The 24,985-nt window shown below is 55.4% G+C and overlaps 1 protein-coding gene across 5 annotated transcripts in view; it reads left to right on the top strand.

Annotated features, from left to right (window-relative positions):
- SYT7 (synaptotagmin 7) overlaps nt 1-24,985 on the top strand; it is a 62,656-nt gene that overhangs the window by 13,590 nt on the left and 24,081 nt on the right. The window contains exons 2-6 of one of the 5 annotated variants that reach the window (XM_081063605.1): nt 10,773-10,876; nt 14,997-15,076; nt 18,577-18,708; nt 19,620-19,844; nt 23,603-23,971. In XM_081063605.1, coding sequence (XP_080919731.1) covers nt 10,773-10,876; nt 14,997-15,076; nt 18,577-18,708; nt 19,620-19,844; nt 23,603-23,971 — 910 coding nt within the window. The remainder of the gene's footprint in view (nt 1-10,772; nt 10,877-14,996; nt 15,077-18,576; nt 18,709-19,619; nt 19,845-23,602; nt 23,972-24,985) is intronic. The other 4 variants (XM_081063607.1, XM_081063606.1, XM_081063608.1 and 1 more) reach the window with 4 other exon arrangements.

Raw genomic sequence — 24,985 nt, forward strand, 5'->3', positions numbered from 1 at the left:
TGCGTCCTGTTTCAGCACCAAGGACAGGGGCAGAGCCGCCCGGTAGCTGTTTCAGTACCGTGGATAGAGCTCAGGGAGCCGTGCTTGGTTGCTCTGTCTTAATATTTGTCATGCAAATACCCTAAAATATGGTGGCATGGCACCTCCGATGGGGAATGTCAGACACCCTATATTCTAAGGAGGCAATTTAGGACCAGAGAATTGAGTTAGTTGCCTAAGGTCACACAGCCACAGTGCCACGATGGGGGGCAGAACTGGACTCAGATCCCCAGTGATCTCTTTCCATCCCTCTCTCCCACAACCGGATTCCCGCTAGTTATCCGCCTCCTTCCTAAACACCTCTGGGAGCCGCTTCACACTATCTTGCATCCCTGAGCGCTCTCAAGCTGGCGAAGATTAAGTGTACCCCCTCCCCCACCAAAAGCCCAGGTCAAGAGTCTGAATCTCAGGATGGAATATGACTCCCAACCTTAGGTGGGAGGGTGTCAGGGTAGAACAGGTGCCCTGGCCTGTAAGGAAACCTATGACTTAGGGAGGTAAAACTGAGTCATCAGCATGAGGCACTCTTAAGTGCTCGGAGATCCTCAAATAAAATATTGCACTCCATTCCCACCCCAGCGTCTTTGCAGCCGTGTATTATTAATAACAGTAAGATGCTGATTTAGGCCAAGGCACAACAATGTATTATTCATGGGAGTAACTAGTGGTCAAGGCCTACACTTCATCATCACACGTCCCTGATCCTGCCCCTGCTCCACACTCATGGTGGAGACGCCCTCCATCTGAGTTCCTGCTGCTCTGATGGACGTGATTGTTTTCATGGCTGCCAGGCAGCTCATGAGCTTTGAGATAGGGGTGGCTGGGGAGGATGGAAGGTTCCAGGCTAACTCCTGGCTGGACACCCTTTAACCTGGGCTCCCTGCTCAGAGCTGGCACTTGGCCCTGTTCATCCTAAATGGCTTTGACCCTCATGACTTCCAGATTCAGCAGCTTTCTGGGGTCTGCAGATGGCCTGTCTCCTCCTCCCCCTTTTTGGAGGCGGACTGCTGAATCCAGATGCACCAGGTTTCCCTAAGCCAGGAATTGTGGGAAGTGGGGGTGGCTGTGGTGAGTGGAGGGGCTCACTGGAGAGAAGATACCCCATCACCTCCATTAAACACGACAATAGATGTGAAACCCTCGGTAAACTCTGGAGCACTTTGTAAACTGTTCTGTACTGAACAAATGTGAGCCATTATTACCAAGGCCGTGCTCTCTGCTGGAAGAGAGAGCAGAGGGAGAGAAGGCATGGCTGAGGCCCGGGTAGCCCGCCAGGCCCCACTCCCTGATGAGGAGTCGGAATGCTGGTGGATCCTGACATGTCCCCGTCCAATTTCTTGCTGGAACAGCTCCTGGCCCATCCGGATAATCCTTCATTCGCTGTTTACTCACTTGGCATCTCCTCTGAATTCTAAACTGTCTGCATCCAGCAGGCCTTTGCGGCCCCTGCCAGCACTTTCTCCCTCGCTCACTCACGCATTATCTGTTTTTATTACAGTCAAGGTTGAGGAGACTTGCTCGTGCTAAGCCCCTATTTTCAGCTACTTGTAACTTTCCAAAACAATTCCCCTCAGGCCTCCTCTTTTGCCAGCTTTGTTCCTGCTCCGGGTGAGGCTGGAGGGATTGTGGGTGCCTCCGCTGCTTTCTGAAGGACACTCAGAGACTGTCCGGAGGGTATGGGGGTAGGGCCGAGGCCCAGATTTCCTAGGAAATGAGTGCCTGGCTCTCCTTCCCTTCTTTCTCTTTTTTCCTTCTACCGGCCCATCTTATTTTCTTTTTCCTATAGCAAGAAATGAGCTGCCCCCATTCCCAAGGTGGGTGGCCTGGAGCAGGGATTTTAGAATGGAAAGAGGGCAAAAAATCCATCATGACAGAAGGTCTGGTGCTTTGACTGGCTGTCTGGGGTTCAGAGTTTAGCTCATTGGTTTTCTGTTGCTTTCTCTCCAATTATGCCTTTTTCTGTGTTTCTCTCTCTCTCTCTCTCTCTCTCTCTCTCTCTCTCTCTCTCTCTCTCTCTCTCTGTGTGTGTGTGTGTGTGTGTGTGTGTGTGTGTGTGTTGGGTTGGGAGGAGAGAGGGAGGTGGGATAGGCACAAAAGATGCCTCCCTTCCCATGCCCAAATAGCCCTAGTGCTGGTAGGCTCTGCACTTGTAAATGCCCTCCCACCTTCCTCCATTTCCAACTGCTCAGCATGCACGTGGAGGGCTGCTTCCTATGGAAACCTGTAACTCCAGCTTTCACTGCTTTCTACCTGGAACGTCATCCTGCAGCCACCAAAGGATGGGGGAGGCACTGGGGCATGATACATCCTGGTGCAGAATCAGGTGGGAGAAGAAGGGATCAGGATGGGAACACTCTGGCAGATGTAGCCCCAACCACCCCCAATATCATGAAATAGTAGTCGAACCCTAGTCAGCGCCAGAGAGAGGACCCTAGGCAAGTCCTCAGGCACACCTCCCGCCATTTCTTCCTGCTCCTACTCTGTCCAGCACCAGCTGCTCACCCCCCAACCTGTTTTGAGACCTTTAGGTGGACTGAGCCTCTCTCTAAGGAAAGTACTTTACTGAGGCCAAGGGCTGGACCAGTGGAGGGAGAAAGGAGCCCAGGGAAAGGTGTGTGTGTGAAAGAGACTTCTGAAGTGCTTGGGGTAAGTGGGCATAGCTCTCTTTGGTAAAATTTGTGGGGAAGTGTAATAAGCCCTTTCCCCAGCTGCTCTTTATTTTGTGTTCACTGGGTTTCTTTCTGCTCTTTCTGCTTTCCTCAGAGTGACTTGTTTCAAGGCTCAGCTCCCAGAGGGTAGAACAGCATGAGAGCTGCAGGGTTTGGAGTCTTACAGACTCCAAGTTCAATTCTGCCTTTATGTCTCTTCTGCTGTGTGCTCTCGGACAAATATTTAACCCTTCTGAACCTCAGTTTTCTTCTTTGTCAAATGAGCATAAGGATGTTTACCTTCAGAAAGGTGCTGAAAACTGCGAACATGATTCAGTGTTGAGTATACATTAGTTACTGTGATTAAAGGCACTTGGAAAGAGCATGAGGGCCTGGGATCTGGGGGTGCCCAAGAGAGGGGAACAGTCTAGTTTGGGAGGGTGTTGGGGTTATGGGACAACTTTGGAAGGGCTAGATATGAGGAATGTACATGTCACCATCTGAGAGTGTAAGAGCAAGTGAATTCTGGGGAAAAGAGCCTATGTGCACAGATTTCCAGTGTGTCCAGTAGCTTCTATGTATTGTGCCCTGGGCTATGGACTGTGGGCTGTGGGAGACCCTGAGCAGTGGGGAGATAGGACCTAATCCCATTGGTCCCGCTTGGGGAACAAGACTACTCCCAAGAAAAGGGGGTTGGACAGAGGGTCGGTTCAAGTTTGGAAAAGAAAGAGACTGCTGTGAGCACTTGCCATCAGGGAGGGCTTCCTGGAAGAGGTAGGCTTACCTGGGAGCTTGAATAATTTCATGCCATTTGTTCAGCACCTACTTCTCCAGCCTCTCCTGTGTACCAGATCTTGGGCTACAGGGATGAGTGATCTGGGGTCTCAGCCCTCCAGGTGCTCCCAGTGGGGAAAAGACAGACAGTGCTAATTATTAACCCAAGGAAGAATTGCGATAGTTACAGGGGGAGCAGAAAGAAATGTGGGAAAGAATAAAGGCCATCTTTGTCTAGGGATCTTGAGGGTAGAGAATAGAAGGAAGGGCATTCCGGGCAGAGGGAACAGCTTATGTAAAGCCTCAGGTGTGAAAGATGGCCTTCTGGAAGGAAGGAGAAAAGCTAGGTGTGGCTAGGTCACACAGTGTAGTGTATTACAGAATGCGGTCACGTCCTTCAGCTCAGAGGAGACCGCTGGAGCTGTGTGAAGGACAGGCTCAAGTTGCCTTAACTCTCCACGCCTGTTTCTTCCTTTGCGAAATAGGAATCATAGTGGTACAAGGTTGTGGAGATCACACAAGATGGTGCTTATACACTTCCTGGCACAGTGTTTGCCATAAAAGGCATGTGCTCAATTAATGTGAGCTGTTATTTGATCCTGACAGGACCCCAGCCAGAGAGATTAGGGGTTGTTGTCATCATTTGAAGGTGTAACTGAGGTCCAGAGCGGGTCACGCCAGGGTCACTGGCCAGAAGCAGAGGTGGGACTGGAACCCAGGTCATTTGCCTCTAAGTCTGCTTCCTGTCCACTGCTCTGCCTCAGATGGACAGACAAGCAATGGACATAAGAAGATAATTCCAGGCTAGAGGAAATGTATGAACACATAGACCGCATGGATGGCAGAATGGGCTGGGCAACTGCTCAGGCCATGGCTATGGGTGTCCATGCATATGCATGTGTGTGAGTGTGAGCATGGGTGTCGGTGCCAAGGGTGAGTCTCTGTGGCGTGTTCAGTGTGTGTGTGCGAGCGAGCGAGCCAGCCATGGGGTGTCAGTGTCTGTGACCTGTGTGTGAGGGTACTTGCTCCTCCTCTGGCAGCCCTGCCGTCCCCCCTGGGCAGCTGGTGAGCTGCTTGCAGAAGTTCACTCCCTCTCCAGCAGCTCCCCTGGGCCTCTCAGCAGCCAGCCGCCCTCTTTGATTCTATTTATCCATAAATCATGGCTTGCTGAGGAGATGAGAAGGAATTGGGAGTGGGGGCAGAGCCCTGGCAAGGGGCGGGGTTAGGTTTGCAGTTCACACTTGAAGTCCAGCCTGGCTTCCAGCTGTCCCCCAACACCCCCCCACACCTCCCCCCCACTCCACACCTGCCTCAGCCCTCCCCATTCCCCGCCATAGGCACTCACTGATGCTTGATTCTGATCAGGCCCTGGGCAGTGTGTGGGGAGAGGATACACAGAATGGAGTGGGACGTGACCCTGGCCTCTGCCTGTGGGGAAAACTAGATGTGTATCTAGTTCAGCATTTCATTGAACACTTCATGCCCTAGATGTCTCTCCTACCAAGCAAGACATGGTAATGCTATGATAATAGCTAGCTAGCATTTATTGCCTATTTATTCTGTGTCAGGCACTGTGCTAAGCGCATTATATGTGCTAATTCCTTTAAACCTCACAATAGTCCTATGAGGCCCGTACTATTATTAGCTCCCATTTAAAGATGGGGAAACCAAGGCATGCAGAGGTTAGGTCACATGGCTTGGAAGAATAAGAACCAGAATTTGAGCCCAGACAGTCTGGTCCAGAGCCCTAGCACTTAATCACTGAACCCTAAAAGAAGGGCGCAGGCACAGGGTGAGGGGATCTCAGAGGCAGGAGAAGTTAATTCCCAGTGAGGAGATTATGGAAGGCTTCCTGGAGGAGGTGCTTTTTATTTGGGTCTAGAAAAGTCAGGGCTTGTCAGGCAAAGGTAGGCATAGGGGAAGAACGGAAGGGGTCCTAGTGTGTGTGCGTGTGCGTGTGTGTGTGTGTGTGTGTGTGTGTGTAAAAGAGAGAGGTTCTCAAACTCTATCACTGCAGCCTCTCCCATCTCTTCTCTCCCTATCGTGTTTGGGTGACAAGCAAGGTAACATATGACGTATGCAAGAATTGAATATTCAACAAATATTCACTGAGTACCTCCCATGTGTCAGCCTTCATAGAGGATCCTGGAATGGGCAAAGCAGATACAGCCCCTGCCTTCATGGACCCTGTAATCTGGTATACCGTAGATGCTTAATAAATGGTAGCCTCTATTATTATCAGTATCCCTAGAGGCCTGGGATTCCTCCTTACTCTTCTTTCAACAAACATTTATTGAGCACCTACTATTTGTACAGCTCTGTCCTTGGTGCTAGGAAGACAGTGGTGAACAGGATAGCAATCCTGGGCCTCATGGAGCTGACATACTAGAGGGGAAGAGACTGTGTGTGAGCATTTTGTTCACCTCAGACATGGGCTGTCTCCTGGAGCACACAGGCTCTTCCTTGAGAGCTCCTTGGGGAATGGCATGGTCAGGAGCACAGGCTCTGCCCAGAGGACTCCATCAGCTCATCAGTAATCTTGAGCTCTGATCAGCTGACGTGCCCGCCACAGGCCTGGGCAGGGGGGCAGCAATGTGCCTGAGCTCACACCTCACTCCCAGGACACCCCTGGGATTGGACCCAGGAGGCCTGGCTCTCCTTGCTCCTGGCCCACCCTGCCTCCCGGGTCTCCCGATGTCATCCGCCTGCCCTTGTCTGGGTCTCACCCCTGGGGCCCAGGATGTCTCCTCTGCCCAAGGATAGGTCGTGGAAGTCAGCCCTGTCAAAAGGCTGACTAGGGCCGCAATATTTTCTTTCCCCAAATGTTAATATGCTGACGCTACGGGGACTTGAAACCATGTACGTCATCAGAGGAAGGGTTTAGAAGGGCTGGGGCAGGTTTGCCTGGAGAGGACTGGAAGGGGACATGAGAGCCGTCGGCAAGGATTTGGAGGCCTGTCATGTGGCAGAAGGAGCCAATTTGTTTTCACCAGCTCTGGAGGGCAAGCTTAGGACCAAGGAAAGCTTGGGGAAGTTCTAGGGAGGCAGAGTTAGCTCAGTGCAAGGCACAGCGGCCCTCGCTAACAGTGCCCATCCATGGAGGGCCTGCCTCCTGAAGAAGAGGCTTCCTGTCACCCACAGGGCTGCCCAGGGGGTTTGTGCACTGATGGGGCCTGACCCCATGACTTCCGAGGTCCCTCCCAGCCTGAGACCCTGACTCCGTGCTCTGGGAATGGTCTCACTCTGGCTGGCAGGTGAGAACGTGCTTGTTCCCCTTGACGGCAGCGTCATGTGTTGCCCGAGGACATTGTTCACATTTGTTCACAGCAACCAACAATGCACTTTGCAATGACAAGCGTTTGTTTCACCCTGGCTTTAAGGGCTGTCTGAGGGATTCTAGGGAGCTGGGCGTCTTGGTGGGTCAGCTGCTTGAAAGAGGATGGCTTCCACTCATGCTGCAGGGGGTCCCAGGGTCACCGGTCTCCAGGGCCTCAACTTTCCTTAGCAATGCATCCCTTTCTTCAAATGGAATTGTCTGCAAAAGCCCAAGATGTAAAACAGGGAAATGATGCTGTTTTGGTTAAAGAGGGCCTGAGACCACAGCCTCAGCTACTTAGCATCCACCTTCTTACCCCCTGAGAAAGTCCCGGGTACCCTAGGAGTTCCCAAGAGCACAAAAGAAAAGAGTGTAGACTGAGCCCGACTGCCTGCGTTTGAACCATGGCTCCACCACCTACCTGAATGATCTTGGGCAAGGTACTTGACCCTTCTGTGCCTCAGTTTCCCCATTTGTAAAATGGGAATAACCGTCATGCTTACCTCAGTAGTTGTTGTGAGGACTAAGTTATTACCTCATGTGGAACACCTAGGACGCCTGCTCATCATCAGAGTAAGGAAGGGTCAGTTCTTCTACAGACGAAATCACTGATGTCCAAGAGGTTGAACACCTTGCCCACAGACACACAGCTGCTTAGTGGCCAGAAGAGGGCCTCAGCCTATTGCTCCAAGCCCAGTGCTCATTCTGCATGACACAGAAAGCTAACTGCTTAAGATGGGCATTCCCTGGGTCTTTGGGGACCATTCAGAGGGTGCCCACTGGCTTCTGGGACTGACAGGCTCTGTCCTCAGGGGCTCTCCAGCCTACAGCAGAGGTTGATGGGCAGCTTTTGAAAAGGACCTTGTTTGCCAAAGAGAGGAGGGAGCTCCAGGGAAGTGACCCTTTTGAGAACTGCCCCTTGGCCAAGAGGTGTGTGTGTGGCGAGGAGCCCACCTGAGTGTGGCCTCCTACCTCAGCAGCACAGCTAGCAGGTCGCGAGCTTGCTAATACCCCCTCTGATCCTGCCCCTCCCTTGCTCACAAACTTTCCATGACACCCATGGCCTACAGAACACAAGCACCTCAGCCTGAAAGACTCCCATCTCTCATTCCCTACTCTCACTCCCAGCCTGGTCTCCATATTTCACACTCCATAAGCTAGTCGAACTCCTCAGGCAATGTGCCTGACACTTCTTACCTCCCCCTTGCTCTTGCTGTTCCCTTTGCCCAGAATGGCCTACCCTAACCTCACCCCCAGGCCCCAGACTGCACGAAATACCACCTCCTCAGGAAAGCCTTCCCAGATAGCTCCCTCATCCAGCAATCACTTCTTCATTTCTTCATCTGTGCTCCCAGAGCCCTCTGTTTACACCTGTGACAAAACTGACACCAACAACCCTAGTAATAATACCTGTCTATGGAGTGCTGGCAAGAATCCCATGGAGTGGATGCCATTTTTATCTTTATAAAGGTGAAAATGGAGACCTGAGTGATTGAGAAACAGAGGCTTGTCAACTATAATTGAAAAATCAGTTTAAAAGTATATATATGTATATACATATACATATGTATGTATATATGTATATATATATGTGTGTGTGTGTGTGTGTGTGTATATATATATATATATATATATAAATAAAAACTGGGGGTGCCAAAAAATGTATACAAGTGGACACTGGTCAACATTGCTCAAGCAGTAGTTCACCGTAATCAGAAGTGTCTGGATGCTGATGGTAACCACTTTGAGCACCTCTTGTCATTGCAGAAGTCAGACGTGACTTGTATTCATCTTTTGTTATCTGTGTATATTGAGTATTACAATTTTAATACAGTTTTTTCCTTTCTTACAATGTGTATATATTGTTTTGGCACCCTCTGTATATATATATATATAATTTTTAGAAAGAGGCAGAGGCTCTACTCACACTTGGGTCTTTTCTCAGATATTTTGGAGCCTGGAGCCCCAAGCTGGTGTCCTGCCACTCGCTGGTTGTGGGGCACCCAACATACTAAGAAATAATTAGCTGAATTCTTGCCTGTCCCCTCTGCCTCATGGTAGATTCTCAATAGATAGTGGTTGAGGAAAGCTCAGCCCAAGAATGGAATTTACTTTATTGAAAAGGAAGTTCAACAACCCCAATGACACCCCCAGACCTTTCCAGTGTGGCAGGGGCAGTTCCTGCAGAGAGGGCTGGAAAAAGTGTAGGCCCCCTTCCCGGAAGGCACACTAGCCCATCTCCTTACCACAGCTCTGCATCCTGAGGCCCTGGGGCCATGCCCTGTGGCATTATGGCCATCACTCTCTCCACTTGTCCTGCCCACTCCCACGCCCCAAAAGTCTGGAGGTTAAAGATGGAGGCATCTCATTTGGCCTGAGAATGTTGGCAAATGTGCTCCTCTACCTGGGGAAGGGAAGGGCTGGGCCAGTTCTTTGACATCTGCAGATTGTCCAAGTGGGAGCTCTCTGGTGCTGTGGGCCCTGAAGTTGACAGTGAATTGGTTACAGGGGCTCCCTGGGGGCTGAGGCTATGGACTCCGGACAAGAGGAAGTTGAATTGGCCTGGCAGGTAGATGGAAAGTTTAATTGGCCTGGAAGGTGGGGACCAGGTGAGGGTGGCCTTTTCCCACAGCTGGAAGGCTCAGGAAATTGGGAAGGGAGAAGTGGGGCCCAAGCAGGCTTCTAGGGACAGTAGGTAGCGAACCAGGTGCCCAGGGCGTTGGAGTGGTAGTGGGAGGGAGCCCTGATGGTCCTGAGAGCTGGGATGACCTCTGGCCCTGCTCCTGAGGCCCCACAGCAAAACAAGAGAGACCGGAGGCCAGAAGCTAAAACCACAGGAACCAGGACCAGACAGCTATCGTTGGCTCTTAATTACCACCATCACTGGCACCAAAAAGCCCACACAGGCTCCTCTGTAAATAAACAGCGTCTCCTTGACTTGAGGACACATCTCGATGCACACATATTCACAGTGCACATGTAATCTCTGCCATTCTCACTCAACTCCCCACATGATCGCTTCTGGTCATGTTTCGCCTTCCTTACATTGGGTTTGGGCTCATGTCAACAACCACCTGTGAGAAGGTAGGGAGAAGGTTTATTCTGCGTTGCAGAAGAGAAAATAGTGGTTATGTGACTCATCCAAAGCCACACACAGAGTGAGAGGTGGGATTTGCACAGAAACCTGGGGTTTTCCTCCTAAGGCAAGTCCATGAAGATTTCCACTCCTGAAGTCTAGGACCCCTGAGCTCTCAGAATGGAAGCTGCTGGGCTGCCCTGTGAGCATGTAGGAGATTGCAAACAATGAGCTCAGGGACTAAGGGGTGGGGGGTGGGGTGTGCAGAGGCCAGCTAGGTGGACTTCCAGCCCAAGGAAAGTTGGGCTGAAGGAGGTGAGGACTAATCAGAGGGTTCCAGAGATTTCCTCTTTGACTGTACATGTGGCTGTCGAGTCTTGGCCAGATACTTAACAGTGTCTGTTAGTGCCCATAGGGCAGATGTCCTCAGAGGGACTGTAAGAGCTAATGATAACCATTTGGGCAAATTCAGCTGGCGTTGTGGCTCAGAGTATGAATGGTAGGGGATGGAATTGTGCTCAGCAGGAAGGCCTTAAAAAAACAGTGGCTATTTTAGAGGGATTTGAAGGGCGTGCGAAGCCTGGCTGGGCTAGGGGCACACTTGGCCTCTCCTTTTAAAGATGTCAAGTTTGGAGGATGGTGCAAATGCCATGGGCTCACACAGGGCCCATGCAGGAAGAGACCAGGAGAAATGCCAACCAGTACAATTCCCCCATTTTACAGATGAGGAAACTGAGGCACAGAGAGGAAAAGAGACGTCCCAGGATCTGCGAGCCAGAAAGAACCAGCAGAACTTTCTCAGAGCTCCCAGTGTGGGGGACAGTTGAAAAGATATCGTGGTTGTTCTGGGGGGCTCTGGGCCAAAGGAGGGTGGTTGGCTCTGGCCAATGAGGGTCTGACCTGTGCATGTCCTCCCCAGGGGCGCCCACCCGCGATGTCCTGCTGGTCTCTGCCATCATCACCGTCAGCCTTAGCGTCACTGTCGTCCTCTGCGGCCTCTGCCACTGGTGTCAGCGCAAACTGGTGAGGCTCCTGAGGGCCCGGGGGCGGGGCCTGGCCCTGCACCCCACCCCCCACAATTACAGGCTCCTGAACGCTCTCAAGGGCGTGTGCAGATGACCCACCTGCTCACATGGTCAGGCACACTCGCTAGAAATTCACACAGGCATGCAGGCACTGCGTTTGCCTAGGTGTTGGCTCAGTATGTCTGCGTGGACACCCAGAGCCACACACCTGCGGACATTCACGGACACACATGCGTCTCATGGGCATTCACACGCTCTCAACTCCACGCACACACGCCCCATCTCCCGCAGAAAAAGCCGCAGGCACACACGCGCAGACTGAGAATCGAGGCCCTGTCCCCTCGGTCCGCTGCCCTCCCTCAGGGCTGGGCGTGGTCGAGCGTGTCTCCTGGCCAATGAGGCGGCGGCGCCCGCCCCGCCCCGCCCCCAGCGCCCGCACATCCATCCTGGTTCTCAGGGTTTGTACAAGCACAAACCGCTTCTTTTCATTTTTAACGAGAGCTGGAGAATTAACGCGCAGGATTAGGCCATTAATAAGTAACGAGACCATCAGGAGAGACATTCATCACTGAGGGCGCCGGGAGGGGGAGCCGGGCTGAGCCGCCCGCGCGTAGCCCACAGCTCCCCGAGGGTGGCCGCCCCAGGAGACCCTCCCTCGGATGCAGTCCTGCCGCGCCAGCCCAGAAATGCAGTGGGCACTTCGAGGGGCTGCAGGAGGACATCCCCGAAGGTGGGCAGGGAGCGCTCCCAGGTGTGGGACCTTTCCTGGGGGTAGATGCGAAAGAGTCCCTGGCAGGTACCTTCCATCCCCCAGTTTGAGAACGGAAGGAGTGGGGGCAGGGTACCACATCTGGGAGCCCCATTCATTCTCTCCCAGGGAGGCGGGCTGTGGCCGCAGCAATGTGGGGGCGGGGGCTTCATGCCCCACCCTTATGGAAGAGAAGGGGCAGATGCCCCTGGATGAGGACCCAGCGTGCCTCCTTCAGGAAAGGCAAACTCGGGGAATTGGGAACGTGCCTCTCCATCCTGGGACATACAACTTCCAGCAGCTCCTTCAGAGTGTGCGCTGGGACCCAGTGGCTCCTTGCATTCAGGTGGAGCCAGGCTGGCTGTCCTGCATTGTTCCTGGATCTCCTGTGGCGGCGTCTGTCTCAGAATTTCAGGGGAGGTGGAGTGTGGGGCTTGGCCACGTGCCTCTCGTATGTGAGTGTCCTCAGAGGCCGTGGGAGTGGCTGAGCCCGCGCTGCAGCCCTGCACATCTTGTTGTGCCTGTTAGGCTGTCTGTCTGTCTGTCTGTATTATAAGGCAGGGGTAGGTGTATGAGCAGGTGCTGCTGGTGACCTTGAGTGCGGGTGTTTGTGTTGAGCGTGTGGACTTTGAGGGTATTGGTGCAGTGTGTGTGTGTCTGTTCACCTCTGCATAGAGGAATGGGGATCATCTCATCATATCCCTGAGTGAACTGACCCTGGTAAGTGCTCCAGAGCGTGTGTGTGTGTGTGTGTGTGTGTGTGTGTGTGTGTGTGTGGTGAGAACCTCACCCCCAATCTCCCTCACCTGGGACAGGAGTTTAAAGATGACAGCTTTTGTGGCAGGTGGGCAGCTGAGAGATGCAGAACCTCCCCTGGTCCCAGCCTCTCCTCCGAACCTCAGGAAATTTCCCAGGGGTCCAGACCACAGCCTGCCCTTTTGATTGCTCCTCTGAGCTGCCAAGCCCTCAAGCCTGCCACCATCCCTCCCCTACCCCTAGGTCACAGAACCCAGGGAACTTTTTGCCCAGGCTGTCTCTGTGCTGCATGGAAGGGGCTTTTAAATGTGCCCTGCTGGGTTCTCCTTGCCTGCCTGTCCCCTCAGCAGCAGTGATGTGATACCCTGACAGCCCAGATCACATTTCTAAACATTAATAACTTCCTTAATCTCCAGCTGGCTTTTTCCAGATCAGCCTGGCCAACCTCCCTCCCTGATGAGCAGGCTGATGGTATAGGCTACTTAGAAGCTGTCTGATGTCTCTTGGACCCCGGCTGAGGTTCCTATCCTTGCTCCATTAACTTCCCCCCACCCCCCCAAATCCTGTCCCTGGTTCCTGTTCTCCATAGCACCCCAGCTCCTGCTGCAGTGATAGTTGCCACCTGAGGGAAGGGTTCTTTGAGCTGTGGAAGGAAGGGGAGCAGCCCTGGGTGAGCAAGGCAGCCCACCCCAGCCATGCCTGGCCTTGAGGACGGACAGCTAACCAGCCTTAGAAGAGAGTGCTTATCAGGGCCAGTTTCCTGCCAAGATTAGGAAGGAAGAGGAGAGGAGGTGAGAGGTAGGGTTGGGGTGCCCTCAGCAGCGGTCCCACACTGAAGCGATGGAGAGGAGTGGGGGCGGGGCTCCTGCTGAGGGTCCTGCCCAAGAAGGGCCCTGGACTGCCACAGAGGGCTCTAGGCCCTGATTGTCCCTGTTGGAACTAGGAATTGTTTGGGATTTGAACGTTGGGTAATGATGGGAAGGATCAGAGATGGAGCTGAGCGAGGGCAGCTTCTGTGGACCCAGAGAATGCAGCAGCTCTGTTTTTTAACTCTCAAAGTTCTGGCTCAGAGGCAACAGCCTGGGGATTGGACCTGGGGGGAGGGGCCACTAAAGGGCGCTCCCAGTTGATAGTTTTGAGAACTGCTGGGTACCAGGTTCCACACCAAGTACTAGAGGCTATCCGGTCCCTGCTGTTGGGCACCACATTCCCAGGGGTGGGAGCTGAAGTAAGTAAGGAGAAAAATAATATCTATGATGAGAGCCTTGAGGCTTGAGGGACCCAGGGCTCATCCTGTGACACCACACCATTTCAGAAAGAAAGAAAAGGAGGCCAGAGGGCAAGGGACTTGACTAGGGTGACGTGCGGAACATGGGGCAGTGCTGGGACCAGGACCCTGGCACCCCTGAGACATAGGGGCTCTGGAGGCAGAATGAGGGCCCTCCTCCCACCCCATACACCCTTCAGTGGCGCACCATTGAGCTGCCGTTCTCCCTGAACAGGCGGCTGAGCCCAGGCAGGGGCTGCAGCTGGCAGGAGCGCCAGGAAACGCGGCTGTATGGCTTTTATTTTGCTTTAGGGAGAATAGAATAATTGACTGTTGTGGCTGTGGTGTTGGTGCACGTGACTGGATGTTGGGGAAATGTGTGTGTCCCCACTCGGCTGGGCAGGGGCAGGCCAGTGCCCAGGGGGAGAATGGACAGTGGGGGCAGCCCCAGCCCCTGCACAGCCCCCGTCCGCACTGCCCATGGCCCATAGTTGTGCTCCAGGACACTTGGTGGCAGCCAGGAATGTTAACTGTGCCAGGCTTTGCATGAGCTAAATTTAGAAACCCAAACCGAGAAGGTGAATGGTGCTCACCTTCCAGGCGGCAGGCCCAGTTGCCGCCGCAGCCAGGGCCCTTCCACTAATCAGGGACCTGGTGTGCCCACCTGCCCCTCCCTTGCCCCGACTCATGCTGGTGTGAGGAACTCTGGGGGGCTGGCCCAGGCTGCCCCCGCTTTCGAGTCAGTGAGCAGTCTCTCTTCCCAAGGCTTTTTCCCACAAAGGAGAGTGCTCAGGCCCTGCCCTGCCTCCCAACCCCTGTGTGCAAGGACCCCAGGGAGCCCCCAGACAATGACAGACACAGCCTGGGCAGGACTGGGCACATGCACTCTCTCTGCCCCTGAGGCTCACATCACGGGCCACTGCCAGCCTTGCCTGCAGGATGCCACCCCACCATCTGGGGGTGGTGACGTGGCCAGTGTGACGTGGCCAGGCGCCTGAGAGCCGTCTGTCTGTGGCAGAGAGAGATGTGTTTCTGGGAGCCAGGCCAGAGCCCCAGGAGACAGGGGGACAGGAGGAGCCCCATCTCTGGGATCAGGAATGGAGTGCACTTCAAGGGAGTAGGGCAGGTCTTAGGGCTCAATGGGGCCCAGGAGCTGGCAACCAAAGAGCAAGTGTTGGTGGGGCTGGCACCCCACAGTGGTGACACCCTCACACCTTGGCCTCCGACCTTGCTGGCAAGGCTGGGCTCCAGTCTACTCCCCTTCCCGGGAGTGGGGGCTGGGCATGCTGGGGAGGCAGGGAGGGTGCAGCCCTCTGTCCCAGGAGTGACCTGGTGTTATCTCCACAGGGCAAGCGCTACAAGAACTCCTTGGAGACCGTGGGCACGCCAGACTCAGGGCGTGGGCGCAATGAGAAGAAGGCCATCAAGTAGGTGCCAGGCTGCGAGTTTGGGGTGGGGACACACAGGCAGCCCAGCTGGGAGGAGCCCCTGCCCCTCCCCAGATCTGCACACAAACACACACACACTCACACACACTCACACTCACACACAGACACACTCACACACACGCTCACACACACACACTCACACAGACACACACCTGTTGTCCGGTTCCCCTGCCCAGCACCGAACACCCCAGTACCATGGTCTCTCCCCTCCCCACCCCCCCACACACCTCAGGGTGCCTTCTCTGCCTGTGCCCCTCAGACCCTCACAATGTTGCAGGGCCCTCAGCCCTGGTTGCTGATTCCTCCATCAACCCTAACATCACACACATTGTGCCCAACCCCACCCAGCTCTCCAGCTCTTTTCTCAGACCCCATCAGTGTTCTCAGGGTGACCTGGAGGGAGGGCAGGCCGGTGCCGGGCCACTGCCCTCCCCCATCACCCCTGGTGCCCACTGCATGTCTTGCTGCCTCTGACTCACCTGGGTTTCCCCATTTTGCTCTGAGAGTCCTGCCTTCCACGGGGAACCACGTGGGCCAGCCCACTGCTAAGGGTCACCGGGAGATACTAGGAGAAGTCCCCTTGCCCCACCTGGTTGGGGGATCTGGAAATAGGGGCTCCCTCTAGAGGACTCTCTGCCCTCTGGCCAATGGCCCCAGCCTGTTCCTCTGTTGAGCCCAGACCTTCATGGGGAGGCTGTCAGGCTGAGGTAGGGCCGGAGGGCACCTCCATCTTATCCTGCCAGCCAAAGGCCCGCCGTTCCCCTCCCCTTTCCTTCTGCCCCCTTCCCACCTTGTCCTTCTGCCTTTCCCTGGCCCTCCCTTCTCCCATTCTCCCTTCCTACTTCCCTTTTTCCTCTCCCAGCCTCCTAAGGCCTTCCCTCTCTGCCCCTCCTTGCCCCCTCCTCTTTCCATCTCTTGCTCTGACACTGTTTGCGGCCTTCACAGAAGCTGCTGGGTGTGTGTCTGTTTGGGCGGGTAAGTGGAGAGGTGGGCCAGGCTGAGGTTGGGGATGGGAGAAGGCTCCTGAGGAGGCCGCGGGAAGCCTTTGAAGCTGGGTTTTGTTGCACACTCTCCAGTCTTCAAAGCCAGAGCTGGCTGGTCTGGGCTGTTGCAGAGCCCAGGCGCCAGGCTTTCTGAAGGCGGAGGGACCATGTGGGGGGAGCACTGGGCCAGCCCAGCACCTGTGCCGCCTCCAGGCTAAGCTCCGAACTGAGTTTGTAGCCATGGTGTAGGCCAGGGGGGCTGTCTCGGGCAGGTGACCATAACTTACTGGGCAAGGGGGTGTGGAGCAGGAGCAGGAGTCCTGGACAGGGTCCACGGGAGGAGACAGGATTCCCCACAAGAGCTTGCGTGGCAAATGCATGAGGGCTCTCTAAGATAAAGTGAGGGCCGTAGTGGGCTGTCCTCCACCTGTCTACAGCCCTGCAGCCCCTGCCCCCTCCCACCCTGCTGAGCTGTCAGACCCTCTGCCTCAGAGGAAGAAAGACACCACTCATGTCTACATACCCCAGGTTCCTAGGCCTGTGCCTCTGACCAGGGCCCAAAGACAGGGGAGGGGCAGGAAGCAAGATTTACCCACTGCACAATCTCCCCCCTGGCCGTAGGGCTTCCTTTAAAGGGACTGGCTTGTCAGAGTTTCTGGGAAGCTGCATTCTTTAGCTTCACTTCCCATACTGTGTTCCTCAAAGCACCCATGCCCCACAAATAATAATTATTCCACAAATCAAGGGTTCCATGACCAACTAAGTTTGGGAAACACTGCACAGCAAGCTCCTTCTCGGAGATACTGGTATTCATTGACACCTTAAAGACTGGAGAAGTCCTGCACTAAAGGAACCAGTGTTGCACAAACTTATTTAATTTAAGACCCCCTTGTCTACCTATTACGGCAGTGGACAACCTGAGGGACCCTGGAATTCCTTGGAACATAGGCTTGTATGTTCCTTGGAAACCAGCCTGGCAGTGATGACCCTGGGTGAATCTTTCTCTCCGGTACCTAGGGTTGGATGGCCCTGATTTTGGAGATTTGGAGGCCGGGAAGGAAAGGAAGTCTTCCAACTGTCCCATCACTCTGTTACACTTGGGAGGGAGGACCAATGGATGTTTCTGGTGGGAATAGGGTCTTCTGTTGAGGGAGCCTCGCCAGGCAGGGGCCTCCCACTGCTGAGGGCCTGGCCGGTCCTGCCGCTCGCATCCCTGGCCCCCCTGCCCCTGTGAGCAGGCTCAGGGCTTTGGCTTTGAACCCTGGTCACAGGGTCCCCTGTGAGACATTTCCAAGGTATATTCTGGACAGAGACTCTGTCTACAGCAGGGAGGCCCAAGGAGTCCTGTGGTGGCAGCCCAGCTTCTGTCTCTCTCTCCTTTGTTTCTGAGTCTGAGGTTGAGAACCAAAATCAAGGTCAAACTTGTCCTCAGCTCCTGGGGTTTCCAGGCCATGCCTTCTGGCAGCTTCTGTACGGCTTGTGTGCTTCCATACAACATGTCACCGAGCAGGAGCGGGTGGGAACACTGGGGCAGAAGATCCCTTCCAGGCCAAGCAGCTCCACCTTAGAAAGGCACAGGGCGCAGGGAGAGGCTGCCCGAGCAGGTACACGGCAAGGGCCCAAGGCTGAGTCTGGTCACTGTCCCCCCGGAGAAGCGCAGGCTCCCTTTACACAGGCCCCAGGACAGAGGACCTGAAGGGCCTCTGTGACCCTGGTCATGCCCTCAGCTACGTGAAGGCCTGCAGATGCTTCCCTTTGTGGGGAGGGGGGCAGTGACCCAACCATCACATTTGCAGTGAGCAGAGAAGGTCTCCAGCTCAGCTGAGATCCTGCCCATCTGTGTAAAGGTTTCATTTCCCGAGGTGGGAGAGAGCAGAAGAGGCTGGGAACCTCAGGCCAAGGGGAAGAGGAAAAAGATGGGCAGTTAGCAGGGCCTGTCCCTTGGAAGTGGATGAAAGGGGAGAAGCTCGGATCTTTCCAAACTGGGGCCTCCATCCTGCCACAGGATAGCTGACTGGCTTAATAGTTACAGCCAGCCTTCTGGTTTGACAGGCAGGGGGACTGAGGCCAGAGGAGAGGGGCCCAGGAATTTGGCAGCAGGGTCTGATTACCTTTCAGCCCTTTACAGACAGAAACCAGCTCCCTTTCCTCCTCCTACTCCCCACCACATCCCACCCGGGGGCCTCGTCCCCTCTCCCCTCCTCTCTCACCATCTTTCTCTCCCACCAGCTTCCCAGGGTGTGAGGCCCCAGTGGCCCACCTGCAGCTCGCCTCCTTTCTGCACGGCTTCTCCCGCCCTGGAGTGTGTGCCTGTGTGTATGTGCGTGCAAGGGGCGTCGGCTGCGAGCCTGCCCACCTCTCTTCCTCCTGCAGGAGTCGACCCTGGCCCACCCTGCCCTCTGTGTGCCCAGCCCGGCCCCTCTGCCCCGCAGGACTGGCGGTTCTTGTTTCTTCTTGTATCTCCCTGTTTTCTCCCCTCTCTCTCTGCCCCTCCAGCGATCTAGACAGAGACTTTTGGAATAACAATGAGAGCACAGTGCAGCAGAAATGGAGCTCCTACCCTCCCAAGGAGTTTATTCTAAACATTTCACCCTACGCCCCTTATGGCGACCCACGACTGTCCCTCAAGTGAGTGACTTTACCTGGTTTGATCATATGTACTGAGTATCCGCGCACGTCCTCCTCCCCCTCCCAGCCCCTCACTTCTCCCCCTCCTATTCTCCTCCCCCCCTTCCCTACCCATGCACCCCATGGGCAGGCTGACCATGGAGACGAGCAACCCCTCCTGCCCCCCCTCGCCTGCCTGCCCCTCTCCTGTCCTCACCCCCCAGGGCCAGCCACGCAGGAGAGCCCCTTCCAGGGCCACACTGGCCCCCAGCTGGTCCCCGTGGCCCCACCCCCTCTGCAGTCAGGATGGGGTTGCCCGTTTTGGTCCCTCCCTCTCGGTGTGGCTCAGCTTTCCTCCCTGCTGTGTGCTGCTGCCCTGGCTGCTCGGTGGTGGTGGTCGGTGGTCGGTCGTGGAGGTGGTGGCGGTGATGGCGGTAATGGTGGTCGTGGTGATGAACTCTGACTAACACGGCTTTCTCTCTCTCCCTGCCTGGGGGCCTCCTGGCCTGGACAGCCCGCTCTTCCTCCGTCGTTAACCCTTCGTTGTCCTGTGGGATAGAGTTGGAGGTGGCTGCCCTCTCCCAACCCCTGCCGCCCCTGCCCAAGGCGGTGGGGAGGGGCCCCCCTCCGTTGTGTGGTGCGTTGTTCTCCGACTCCCGGCCCCCTGGTCCCCTCTCTCCTCTCTGCAGGCTCTGCTGTTAACGCATTTGCAGTGCTGATGTCTCTCTCTCTCTCTCTGTCTGTCTCTTGTCCGTCTGTCTCTCTCCTCCTCTCTCACTGTCTCTTTCTTCCTTTTATCTGTTATTGTGTTTCCTCCTCTTTTACCTCCCCACCCCCACGTGTGACCTGCCCTCTCTCCCCCACCGCCACCCCCGGTGCCCCTCTGGCCCGGGTGCCTCACCTGGCTGCCTCGCCCGTGGCACTGCCTCCAGTGGCACTCTCCTGTCAGGCGCCAGAGTGGCCGCTGCAGCGGGGCTGGCGGTGGAGCGGGAAGGCCGGCTGGGGGAGAAGCCAGCACCGGTGCCGCCACCTGGAGAGGACGCCTTGAGAAGCGGCGGCACTGCCCCCAGCGAGCCAGGCAGCGGTGGCAAGGCGGGGAGAGGCCGCTGGCGCACGGTGCAGAGCCACCTGGCCGCAGGGAAGCTCAACTTGTCCAAGTGAGTGATGGCCCCATGGCTGCCGGAGCGTGAGCTCAGGCCTGCCCCCGCCAGGGTGGACAGCGGGACCCCTGGCATGCCCGCTGCTGCCCCCAGAGGTGCCGTCCTCGGCCCCTGGCTCATTCCATTACTTCACGAGACTCCCATCGTCCTTACCATTGAGCACAACTAGCAGCCAGACAGTGTTCCGTCTCAGCCTCTGGCACTGCCCCCATCAGTCTCTTTCTTTGCCAGTGACCAGGACATTCCATTTTCTGCCCCCAGGGCAACTTCATTTCAGTCCTGGGGTCATCCCATCCTCCTTGATTGGCAGCCCCATCTCAGCCATCAGGTCACCCCTCCATGGGGAGCAGGCCTGTGGTTGTTCAGCCATTGGGCCATCCCATCCTTGGGGAGCTGGCCCACTCTCAGCCTGTGTTTTATGCCACTCATCCGTCACCAGGCCTTCCCTCTTACAGTCAGCAGATGGCTCTAGACCCAGAGGTTGAGCCGTTCCATTTTTGACCATCAGGTGAGCCATTGACTTGTCTCAGTCTTGCCTGTACCATGACACCATCTGTTACATAGGCCCACCATGAACAGCCAGGCTGTCCCCATCGGTTCATCGTCACCTCAGCCATCATCGCTGGCTGTCCCAGTCTTGGTCAGCAGGCTGTCCCACTGTCAGCTGTTGGGATTGTGTGTTCTTGGAGGTTGGGTTGTTGAGCCCCAGCTAACATCTCTTTTCTGATGAGGGTGGTCTGGACGTCAGACAGAATTTCTATTTTCTTTTTAATAGCTGTCTGAGCTTGCCAGGCAGATAGTCAGTCCCTCTCTTAGGCGATGGATTTAGGGCTGGCCCCTGTTCTCAGCAGATAGTATGTTGCCCTCTCCCCCACCATAGGGAAGCCTTATTCTCATCTTGGCTTTGAGAACCTTCTATTTCCCCACAACTGAGCCCTTCCAGGCTCTAAATCCTTTGAACTATGACCATTCTCATTGACCATTGGGACATAAGTTCCATTGTCAGCTATTAGAACTGCCTTGTTCCCAGCTAATGGAGCAGCCTCTCATGTAGAAGGCCGGGGACCCGGACCCCTTCTTAGCTGCTGGGCTACCCTGTTGCCTCAATCTGGGCCCTCCTGGTTCTCTTCAAAAGGCCTGTGATTCTTGCCTTGGGGACCACTGATGCCCACTGTACCCAGGTCTCATTTGCTTGTTGGCCTGAGGGAACACAGGCCAATTTTGCCCCTGACGTCAGGCCTCAGGAGGACCCTGGGGGGAAGCTCCACATCACGTCTGAGATCCAGTCCCAGTACCTTGCCCTCCCTAAGCTGCTCCGGCCACAGACTCCAGGCTGGCTGAGGCCTCCATGCCATCCGCTGGCTCAAGGCCTGGAGGAACCAATTTTAGTTGCCTGTGACTGAGAGGTTGTAAATTGGACTAATTTTGGATATGATAGGAAACCAAAATGAGGTCAGCAAGGAAAAGGAGGCGGCCGCCCAGGTGCTGTCCTCCCCCTGCTTCGCCTGCCCCCGGGAGCTGCGAGCCTACCTGGCTGGCCAGGCCTGGGCCTGCCCCTGATGGTAGCCCTGATTCCAGGCCCGAGCCAGGCAAGGTTGCTGCCCACTCCAAGACCCCAGCTAAAGCCATGTTTCGCTTCTCTCTCTCTCTCTCTCTCTCTCTCTCTTTCTCTCCTTTTCTCTCTCTCTTTACTATTCTCTGACTTTCTATCACTGTTTTTCTCTCTTTCTCTCTCTCTCTCAGCCCACAGGGGCAGCCTAACTGTTGTCCTTTGGTTCCTAGGGTAGGCTTGGGGGTGAGCAAAGCTGAGGTCTGGCTGCAGTGGTGAAAGCGGCTCCAAGGGCCCTGGGGCCCCTTCCCTTGGGCAGCTTGGGGGTACATGGCTGCCCTGGTGCCCTAGATCAGGAGATGGCAAGTTCTCTCTGTAACAGGCCAGGTAGGAAATACATACGTAGGCTTTGCAAGTCATGTAGTCTCTTTTATACCTACTCAACCCTGCCATTGTAGCCCCAAAGCAGGCATAGACAGAATGTACAGGCAAACTTTGGAGATACTGTGCGTTCCATTCCAGACCACTGCAATAAAGCGAATGTCGCAACGAAGCAAACGTCGCAATGAAGCAAGTCACGTGAAAGTTTTTGGTTTCCCAGTGCATATAAAAGTTATGTTTACACTACACTGTAGTCTATTAAGTGTGCAATAACATTATGTCTACAAACAGTATACATACCTTCATTAAAAAATAGTTCATTGCTGAAAAATAGCACTGATAGACTTGCTCCACCCAGGATTGCCCCAAACCTTCAATTTGTAAAAAGCCCAGTATCTATGAAACACAGTAAAGCAGAGGTGCCATGAAACGAGGTAAATTAATGACAGTAGCTGTCTTCCAGTAAAACTTGATTTACAAAAACAGGTAGCCCAGGGCCCATATCTTCCCCTAGTCCATTGGATTGGGTGGCAGAGGGAAGGGACAGAGGAGGAGGACGTTGGGACCTCTGGCTCTGGCCTTGCCTGTCAGGTGTGCTGGAACCTCTAGCCAGGGCAGGAGGCAGGCAGCTTGCCCGAGGAGCCAGGAGGCTCTGAGTCCTCCCAGTTCCGTCTCCTTGAGACATTTGCAGCTGCCACAGGGAGTGTTGACTGTACCACACGTCCCTGGGCCCAACCTCATTAGGTCCTCATGGCAACGCTGTGACAGAGGCAGCAGGGCTTATTTTTCAGCCCCATTTTACAGATGAAGAAACTGAGAGGTAGACTCACTTTTCCAAAGTTAGGAAGTGGCAGAGAAGGGTTTTGAACCAATGTATCTGACCTCATCCTGCCTCTGATCAGCCAGGTGTTTCCTGTGGGTCCTTCTCCCCCAATCCCAGCGTTTTTCTGAGATGCTGGTGGGCCCGTGAGGCAGGTGCCCTCTTTCAGAGGCAGAGAGGACAGGATAGTCAAGCTGTTTTCTGTCAAAATTGTGGCAAAGCGTTCAGACAAGTGGTTCCTAGGGCTCCCACTGCATCTGCTCCTTTCCAAGGTCCCTTCCTCTAACTAGGAGTCATTCCCCAAGACATGAGGTTAAGGGGTCCCTTAACCTCAGAAACAGAACCCTGAAAGGAGGGCGAAGATCTGTGCCAGAGCCTGAGTCTGGAGGCAGCGCTGGCCACAGGGCAGAAGTGTGGGAGCCTGAGGACACTCACGGCTTCCACGGACAAAGCATAAGAATTGCCACCTTCCCCCAAATCACCGTGTATTACTAGGCCAGCTCTGCATTGGCCTGGATTTCCTTGTGTCTCCAAAGGCCAGGAGTACTTAGAACACAGAGGCAGACTTTCCTGGGGTTCCCCCCGTGAGACAGTGGGCGGGGGTGGCAGGCAGCAGCTCCCTCCATCCCCTCCCATTCTAACATGACAGGCCGCCGCAGGGCCTTGGGGACCCACCTTCACCACGCAGCCTCTGCCTCTTCTGTGGCCCACTCAGACCAGCCGAGAGGTTGGCTCAGACGGGAGGAATTTGGGCGCTAGCTGAATCAAGGACAGAGGGTGGGCTGGGCGGGGCCCACCTGAGGGCCTCAGGGTGGCCTCCTGGGTGAGGTGGTGGCAGCGGCGACAGCAGCAGCGAGCGGTGACAACTGCAATGGAGGCCTGGCGAGGTCCGGCAGAGCGCAGCTTGCACTGGGGCCTCGTAGGCCCGGCTCTGGGCTTCTTTCTCCTCCACTGTGATCCCTTCACCTGCTTCTCCTTTCTCTCCTCTCCTCCACCCGCCCCAAGTTTCGAGGACTCCACTCTGTCCACGACCACTACCCTTGAGTCTATCCCCAGCTCCACGGGAGAGCCGAAATGCCAACGACCCCGCACTCTGACGCGGCAGCAGAGCCTGCAGCAGCCGCTAAGCCAACACCAGCGGGGCCGGCAGCCCAGCCAGCCCACCACCAGCCAGAGCCTAGGCCAGCTGCAGGCCCACACGGCCTCAGTGGCGGGCCACAACCCCCGGGCCTATGGCCGGGGCCAGGTTCGGCAGGGCACCTCAGCTGGCTCCAAGTACCGGGCGGCCGGTGGCCGTAGCCGCTCCAACCCGGGCAGCTGGGACCACGTGGTGGGGCAGATTCGAAACCGAGGCTTGGACATGAAATCCTTCCTGTAAGTCCCCCCCTTGAGCGGGCTGACTCCCCACCTCCCCGACCCAGCACCTTTCCCCTACATCTCCTTAGTTGCCAGCAGGCCTTCCATCTCCTGGGCAGAGTGCCAAGCAAACTTGGCCATGCCCTCCCCAGTTTCTTAGGGCTCATGGCTCAAGCCTGAGCCTCCCCGTGAAAGGATTTGTCTCTGAGCCACCCCTTTGATGATCTTAGCCCATCCTCAGTGTCTCGGAGCTCAGAGAAGGTCTCCCCTAAAAGTAAGTGGAGACACTAGGGAAGCTGCTGAGGTCCCCAGATCTGTCTCTTCTTCGCTGCTGGTGGCCTCCCTTCAGCCTCGCCCTCTCCTCCTGTGACCTCTCTCATCCCCTCCTTCCAAACCTGGTCTCCTTTCACTCCATCTCCCAGGCCCTGCCTCCTCCCCTCCAGTTTACTTCTTCCCTGTAACCTTACTCTGCTCACCTTCCTGCTGCATGCTTTCTCCCTCCCTCTCACTTCCCCTGTCCTCTCCCTCTCCGACCTCCTATAGCCACCTGTCCTCTAGCTCCTGCCCTGGCTCCTGTAATGACCCGTCCCCTAAGGACAAACCTTGGATGCTCTTCCCAAAGCTCCGGAGAACATTGTTTCTAAATCAGAGCCTTATTTCAGGTGTGCAAGTCTGAGAAGTAACCACTCACCGTCAGTGTTGAACCTTAGCCATTCCCCCAGCCATGTGCCCCTCTCCCCCTCTCGCTGGTAGGGGCCCCCCACCCAGGGCACCCTCTCCCCAGCATCCCTCTGGGCACCTATGCTCGCACCCAGAACCCAGGGCAGGCCAGGGCGTCTGTCCTTGGTATCACCACCTCCTTGGGCCTAACATGACCTTCCTTCCATGCTCTGGGGATTACTCCCCTCGGCCAGCTCTTTCCTGGGAGCAGTGTTCACAAGCAGGAGATCAGCACACCAGCCTGGGAGAGGAGCAAGGGAGGAGGAAGGGGAAGGCCAAAGTCAAGGCCCAGCTCACTGGCAAGATATGGGG

The sequence above is a fragment of the Rhinolophus hipposideros genome (genome assembly GCF_964194185.1).
Source record: "Rhinolophus hipposideros genome assembly, chromosome: 10".
NCBI lineage: Eukaryota > Metazoa > Chordata > Mammalia > Chiroptera > Rhinolophidae > Rhinolophus > Rhinolophus hipposideros.